The following is an 8,290-nucleotide window of genomic DNA, read 5'->3' on the forward strand; positions in this document are numbered from 1 at the left end:
GGAGCAACCTCTCATACAACCGTCCCCTGTAGAGACAGGAAAAACACTGGAGGGTGGAGGTGGGAGGGTCCTTTTAACCTCTCTATGATCCTGTCCCGCTATAGGTCAAAGGAAGGACATCCTCCATTGTGCTGTCCTGAGGGACGTAATGGAAAAGGAGGGTTTAAAGAGTTTGGCCAATATAAGATATGGCCATCACCTTTCAGGGCTTAATGCTGTATAGAAGCCCCCAACCCAACCTTGAAGAACTGAAAAATAAGTTTTATTGTACTCACCTGCGCGGGTGCTCCGGTCCAATGGATGTCGCTGATCTTGGTCCAGCCCCTTCCATCTTCTTATGATCGCCACCCTCCTGCCTGCTTCCTGAGGATGATGCGACCCTGCATCATCCACGCAATTCATATCAACTGTATGTAACACTACATTTTAATTGATGCACAGAGAAAATGCATGGGAAATAGTAGGTTTACTTATTTGTAACAGCTAATCATTCTTAACCCAGATCCATGGTATTGAACTTATCATCTGGCCAACAAGGAATCAAAACTAGTTTATCAAGTCACAACAACATTATTTTTCTAATAATTGCCTTGTTTTCTTTTCTGACTTTGCCAGTATGTTCCACAACTTAGGTAAGAATATACAGATCACTATTCCATTACTTGAAGCCAATATGGCAAAAACTTCTACACTAACCATATTTTTCCCTTTACTGCTTACATAAGCCGGGATGGCACCGATCCAGACACTGAAGAACACCAGCATGCTGAAGGTGATGTGCTGGGCTTCATTGTAGATATCAGGTAATTTCCTCACCATGAAAGCCAGAATTAAACTCACCGCGGCCAGAAACCCCATATAACCCAACATGACATAGAAGGCCAGTCTTGAGCCCTCATTACATTGAATGATGATCTTTCCAGGATATGAGTCCATATCTAGCTCCTGAAATGGAGGAGAAAACAACAACCAGAGTATTGCATTCAGGACCTGAAGAGATGATAAGATCATCACTATAGAATTAGGAAGTTTAACACATTTTCTCCAGGAGCTGCAAGGTGTGGTGGCTTTGAAAGCAATACATACTGTGATGGTCTTGGCCAAGATTGATGACAACACAATCGTGAAGGTGATCCCAAAGGAGACATGACGGAGCATACAAGTTATATCCACTGGCTTACCGATGAAGAGGAAAATACAGAGCAAACTGAGCTTCAGAGAAACAAGGATAAGAAAGCTGAGGTTCCCATTATTAGCTCTGACAACAGGAGTATTCCGGAAACATATAAATATTCCTATTACTACCAGAATTGTAGTAGAAGATAAAACTAACAAGAATAAGAAGACATAGGCGACTACATCAGTGTCATAAGAGAGAAACTCAATAACTTTAGGGAAACACTTATCTCTTGCCTCATTTAGCCATTCGGTGTAAAAACACTTTTCGCAGTTTTCAGCATCTGAAATATAGAAATGTAAGTATTAGAAAAGCAAAAAAATATATATCAAAATTTATTTTTTAGTATGTTTAAATGGATGGTAAGGGAGCAACCGTAGCATCAAGGCCTAAGTTGGCCTTAATGGCCGATCATCTCTATTTGTTTTTTTTTTTAAATTGTCACATAACTTAAAATTTTTGACTTATTATAGCTTTATTGGGCTTCTTTATCATGGGATGAGTTGTATTTGATAGTGGCACAATTTTGAGACTATTATTTCATTTATTACCAAACTTTTTAAAAGGAGAAATTGAAAAAATCAGCAATTTTGTTGTTTTTTGATTGTTTAATTTTAAAAATTATTTTAAATTTAACATTATCCTCTTGGACAGTACAATTGTGACAATATTATATTTATATAGTTTTATGTACATTTTATTTCTTTGCAATAAGATAAAAATAATTGTTGACATACAGTGGGTACAGAAAGTATTTCAATCAATAATCAATACATTTTTCACTCTTTGTTTCATTGCAGTCATTTGGTAAATTCAAAAAAAATCTACTTTTTCATTAATGTACACTCTGCAAACCATCTTGACTGAAAAAAAAAAATGTAGTAATTTTTGCAAAAAAGAAAAACTGAAATCTCACATGATCATAAGTCTTCAGATCCTTTGCTCAGTATTGAGGAGAAGCACCTTTTTAGCTAGTACAGCCATGAGTCTTGGGAATGATGCAACAAGTTTTTCACTCCAGGATTTGGGGATCCACGTCCATTCTTCCTTGTAGATCCTCTCTAGTTCCACCAGGCTGGATGGTGAACGTTGGTGGACGGCCATTTTCAGGCCTCTCCAGAGATGCTCAATTGGGTTTAGATCAGGGCTCTGGCTTGGCCGGTCAAGAATGGTCACAGAGTTGTTCTGAAGCCACTCCTTTGTTATTTTAGCTGCGTGCCTAGGGTTATTATATTGTTGGAAGGTGAACCTTCAGCCAAGTCTGAGGTACGGAGCATTCTTGAAGAGGTTATCTCTGTCCTTGGGGCTCACAGTAACTAAGGGTACCGTCACACATTGAAATTTTCATCGCTGCGACGGCACGATTCGTGACGTCGCAGCGTCGTATAATCATCGCTCCAGCGTCGTAGACTGCGGTCACACGTTGCAATCACGGCGCTGGAGCGATGCCGAAGTCCCCGGGTAACCAGGGTAAACATCGGGTAACTAAGCGCGGCCCTGCGCTTAGTTACCCGATGTTTACCCTGGTTACAAGCGAAGACATCGCTGGATCGCTGTCACACACAACGATCCAGCGATGTCAGCGGGAGATCCAGCGACGAAAGAAAGTTCCAAACGATCTGCTACGACGTACGATTCTCAGCAGGGTGTCTGATCGCAGTAGCGTGTCAGACACAGCGATATCGTAACGATATCGCTAGAATGTCACGAATCGTAACGTCGTAGCGATGGAAATTTCAATGTGCGACGGTACCCTTACTTACACTAAAACATATCTTTATTGAAATCTAGTTAAAAGGTTATAAAGCATTAATACATCACCAACAGCTGTCTATTGAGCTGTCTTAATCTCTCCTCTGGATATTGTGACTACTCCTAACTAACATATATTTCTTTCAGATATTTGATTGTAGGAAAAACCTGAGATTTATTGAAAAACACATAAGCTATATCTCATGCCACTATTATTCAGCTACCTTATACTTTTACTTTACTTTTTTTATCACAAGATAAGGATCCTCATTACTTTTTCCTTAAGAAAAAATGTACACATATGCTCAAGTCAGTATATAGAAAGATGTAGGAACCATACATACAAGGGCCACATGTACACACAAGATAAGTCCAATTTATTGCACATGTCCCGAGCAGATGCTGCTTTTATTAGACAGCATAAGATAAAAAATCATCTTTCGTATCTTATTTACCAAGGATTAGCACCTTTCTTATTATCTAATATATCCTGATACCAAAAAAACACTTTTTTGACCAATAGTGTATAGTGCAAACAAAACCAGAAAAAAGAAAAAACAAAACATAATGTCACTCCAAGCCATACTATCACTCAGCACGTTTCCCCTCTTCCAAGGTTCATCAGGAGTGTGATAACAGACAAAGAGTACTTAGCGTATTGTTGGCATTCTGGAAAAAGGCACAATAGCCACATAGTAAACGATGTATCAGGACAATGCCCCTCAGATGTGATGCTAGAAGTCCACAAGACAGTGCAGTTCTCATATAATATTGACCCATGTCACCTGTTCCAAATCATTATCGGAGTGCGTGTTAGTCCTGCATTCCACCGGCCAGAATAGGAAATAGCGAGCAATACGCTCCACAATGAAAAGAGCAGTGCGCATGACCAAAATGGGTCTATACTGCACACCGCGCAAGTCCTGAAGATAAGTGCGCATCAGCCTTGCAATCCACCAGCAGGAAGAGGAATCAGTAAACAATGCACTCTGCGATGAAAGCAGCAGGAGACAATACTGAAATACATCTATGTTGTATACAACGCATGCCCAAATTTATGCTATGTGTTCCAACATACATGCGCAAATGCGCAAGACCAAAAATAAGCCTATTTCGGAGGAGATCATCATATACTTCATTAAACTTCATTAAAAATATTAGATCTCACTGCGCAAACATCTTTATTGCACATCTATAGTTTCATATTGTGCTGATTTTCAAAATATGCATAATTTAATGCCAACCAGAATTAATAATTTTATCAATATTAATACAACACTGAAACCACAATAAATATCATCTTGTGAACAAATTGATACAAATTCATCCCACAATAGGGAGAATAAACCATATGAAATAAACCCATAATAGGGAATGATATCTACCACAATAGTCTATTAGGGCCGATATGGTGGTTGGGTTAGAATAAGTGGGTCAAAGTAAGTTAGTTGTAGCACGGAGGCTAGAGAAATCACCCAAATTGCATCTGCTTGTTAAGACCATTTGGTGAAATAGTGTCCAGTCTATAAATCCATCCTATTTCCTTCTGCAAAATCTTTTTGTTCCAATCACCCCATCAGATTGATTGGGATATCACCTCAATAATGCTAAATGAAAAGGAGGCTAAATCACCTCATGCACCTCCCTAACATGTCTTGATATTGGCGTGTCTCTTGCATGGTGAATATCACCAAGATGGTCACCAATACGTCTGCAAAATTCCTTCTTGGTTTTTCCCACATGTCCAATGGGACAAGCAGACTTAAAGAGATAAATAACTCCAAATGTTTTGCAATTGACAAAATGTGTATTTCTGTACACTTTGTCATTAATGCTGAACTAACTTGAACAAAATTACACAAAAAACATTTGCCACAGCTAAAAGTGCCAACTTCCCTTCTACCCAGTCATGTCTACTTTTTTGGTGGCGAGTAGTGTTGAGCATTCCGATACTGCAAATATCGGGTATCGGCCGATATTCGCTGTATCGAAATTCCGATACCGAGTTCCGATATTTTGGGGATATCGCAAATCGGAATCGGGATACATATTCATGTAAAAAATAAAGAATAAAAATAAAAAATATGGATATACTCACCCACCGACGGCCCCTGGCTCTCAGCGGTGCAACCAGCAGCCTCCGTTCCTAAGAATGCAGTGAGTGTAGGACTTGCGATGACGTCGCGGTCTTGTGATTGGTCGCGTGACCGCTCATGTGACCGTGACATCATCGAAGGTCCTTCACTCACTGCATTCTTAGGAACGGAGGCTGCCACTTGCACCGCTGAGAGCCAGGGTCCGCCGGAGGGGTGAGTATATCCATATTTTTTATTTTTATTCTTTATTTTTTACATGAATATGGATCCCAGGGCCTGGAGGAGAGTTTCCTCTCCTTCAGACCCTGGGAACCATCCAGGATCGCTCCGTATTACGTTCCGATATTTGTGTCCCATTGACTTGTATTGGTATCGGGTATCGGTATCGGCGATATCCGATATTTTTTGGATATCGGCCGATCCAATCCGATACCGATACTTTCAAATATCGGAAGGTATCACTCAACACTAGTGGCGAGACTTTGTACCAATTAATCCCCAATTGACCCCCCTCTCCTATAAATAACAGTTGGGGAAGCAGGGAGAAAATCACAGATTACATTGAATTACATTGTTGACCTTCAGTATGTTCCAATATTTGCCAGTGATGTCCCTTACTTCCGTAGAACATCTATCAAAATTACCAATGACTCTCTTTCTAGGTTGAAAAGACTAGATCTATTGCAGGTCTCAACTTGTTGAAATGCCTTTTTTAAGATCCCACCAGGATATCCCCTATTTAAAAATCTGTCCCTCAACTCCTTCGCTTGTGTGTAGTAGACTGAGGCCTTCGACCAATTTCTTTTTACCCTTAAATATTGTCCTTTAGGAATCCCTCTACGTAGACTTAGGGGATGATAACTCCCCCAATCAAGTAAACTGTTCTTACACATCAGTTTTCTATATATTTTAGTTTCCAAAAGGCCTGTACAGTCCTTTTGAATGTTAAGGTCTAGAAATGTGCCTAAACAGTAGGAACCCCCACAAGTGACCCCATTTTGGAAACTAGACCCCCAAGGAGCTTATCTAGATGTGAGGTGAGCACCTTGAACACCTAAGTGTTTCACAGAAGTTTATAACGCAAAGCCATGAAAATAAAAAAATCCTTTTTTTCCACAAAATGATTTTTTAGCCCCCAATTTTTTTATTTTCCCAAGGGTAACAGGAGAAATTGGACCATAAACCTTGTAGTCCAATTTGTCCTGAGTACGCTGATGCCCCATGTGTGAGGGTAAACCACTCTGGGTGCACAGCAGAGCTCAGAAGAGAGCACCATTTGACTTTTTGAAATCAAAAATCAAAATTGGCTGCAATCAATGGTGGCGCCATGTCACATTTGGAGACCCCCTTATGTACCTAAACAGTGGAAACCCCCCAGTTCTAACTCCAACCCTAACCCCAACACACCCCTAACCCTAATCCCAATTCTAATCACAACACACCCCTAACCCTAATCCCAACCCTAACCATAACTCTAACCACAAACCTAACCCTAATCCCAACCCTAACTCTAATCCCACTAATCCCAAACTTAACCCTAATCTCAACACTAACCCTAGTCCAAATCCTAATCCCAACCCTAACCCTAATCCCAACCCTAACCCTAAGGGTATGTTTCCACGGGGCATAATCTCTGTGCTTTGGACCCAGCAGATACACACCTACGCCCAAAGCACTGCCCCATGTTGTACACGTGGTGATTCCAGATGTGCTCATTGAACACATGCGGAATCACCGCATCATATTCATAGACTCTTGCGGAGACGGAGCATCTCTGCAAGGTAAATAGACATGCTGCGGAATGGAAAGATCCACCGCATGTCCGGTTATGCAGGGCTGCCGGATGCGGCCCTGCACACATAGTGGAGACATGATTTCATAAAATCCTCTCCTCTATGCTGTAACATCTGGACGCTATGGCTGTACGCAGCATCAAATCCACAGCAAATCCTGAATGAATCGTTAATGTGGAAACATACCCTAACCCTAATTTTAGCCCTAACCCTAACTTTAGCCCAACTCACTTTAGCCTAACTGTAACCCTAATGGGAAAATGGAAATAAATGCATTTTCTTTATTTTATTATATTTCCCTAACTAAGGGGGTGATAAAGAGGTGGATATGTAAATTTTTTTATTTTGATCACTGTGATACGGTCTATCACAGTGACCAAAATGAACCAATAGGAAAAGTCTGTCTATTGTTGCCGGCCAGCAGATCTAGGCAGGCACACTGCACCCGTCATTTTCTTACCGGAAGAAGTTGCCAGCGGCCATGGGGAGAAGCAATAGGATCTAAGAACACCGAGAGACACTGGTAAGTATTGGGGGTCGATCGGAGACCCTATTTCTCGGTCTTCTGATGTGTGATCATATCGGTGGACAAAGAAATTAAATTGCAGATCGCACATTTTTTTCCCGGTTGCCATTATACTGTTAATATCGGTGATCTCAACCCGGGGTCGGTAAAAACTGACTCGAATCATGTTCTCTGGGGTCTTGTTTACCCCCGGAAGCCAATATCCCGTAGAAAATCCATCTCTGAGGGGCGCCGTACAGTTTTTCCACAGCGCCGTTAGTTATCAACGCTATGGTTTAAGTACCCTTAACTACCACCGTTAAAAGGCGTTTAGAAAGTCGTTAATGGGTTAATATTCCTAAAATTACTAATTCTGTTTGGCATTCAATTATGCATAAGAAACACATGGGCCACTTGCACATTGAACAAGTCTGTAGGAACCTGTTCACACCACCAGAATACTTGAAGACACAAAAGAGCACAGTGAGGTCAAAAATACTCTGTTGTAAAAAAAAAAAAAAAAAAATCACAATAATCAGCAAGTGCTAGTCAAAAGATGTAAAGAAAACAGGGTATTTAGTTGATACGTTTTTTTGCAAAAAAATGTATACTAAGCTGCTCCACCAAATCGTCAAGGTATACCCTTATAGAGCAGTCCTAACTAATGTATAGAATCCCTATCTGATGTATTTAAAACCTGATCATCTGTATAATACCTGTATAAGCAGGGTTCAGAGAAGGACTATCCATGTGGACATGCAGGATGGAGCAGTTAAATGCAAATGACCCACAGAGGAGTGGTGGACTCCCTAGTCTTGTAGAAACAAGAGAACAATTATAGAACCAGAAACACATGGGCCACTTGCACATTGAACAAGTCTGTAGGAACCTGTTCACACCACCAGAATACTTGAAGACACAAAAGAGCACAGTGAGGTCAAAAACACTCTGTTGTAAAAAAAAAAAA

The 8,290-nt window shown here is 40.6% G+C and overlaps 1 protein-coding gene across 1 annotated transcript; it reads right to left on the minus strand.

Moving 5' to 3' along the window:
* Positions 1-570: 570 nt before the first annotated feature.
* Positions 571-7,453, minus strand: LOC143800826 (vomeronasal type-2 receptor 26-like). Its single transcript, XM_077281214.1, has 2 exons — positions 7,279-7,453; positions 571-1,460 (listed from the first exon to the last, which is right to left on the minus strand). Exons 1-2 carry the CDS (start codon positions 7,451-7,453, stop codon positions 571-573), a joined length of 1,065 nt encoding a protein of 354 aa, XP_077137329.1.
* Between the last annotated feature and the right edge of the window lie 837 nt (positions 7,454-8,290).

This window comes from Ranitomeya variabilis, chromosome 1 (assembly GCF_051348905.1).
Source record: "Ranitomeya variabilis isolate aRanVar5 chromosome 1, aRanVar5.hap1, whole genome shotgun sequence".
NCBI classification, from domain to species: Eukaryota; Metazoa; Chordata; class Amphibia; order Anura; family Dendrobatidae; genus Ranitomeya; species Ranitomeya variabilis.

What these genes read in the sequence shown, in the direction of transcription:
- LOC143800826 (XM_077281214.1), bottom strand. Translation starts at nt 7,453, where the DNA reads ATGGCAACCGGGAAAAAAATGTGCGATCTGCAATTTAATTTCTTTGTC. An exon ending in GCCGCTGGCAACTTCTTCCG is followed by an intron (nt 1,461 to 7,278) that starts GTAAGAAAATGA and finishes TCTATATTTCAG; the next exon opens with ATGCTGAAAACTGCGAAAAG.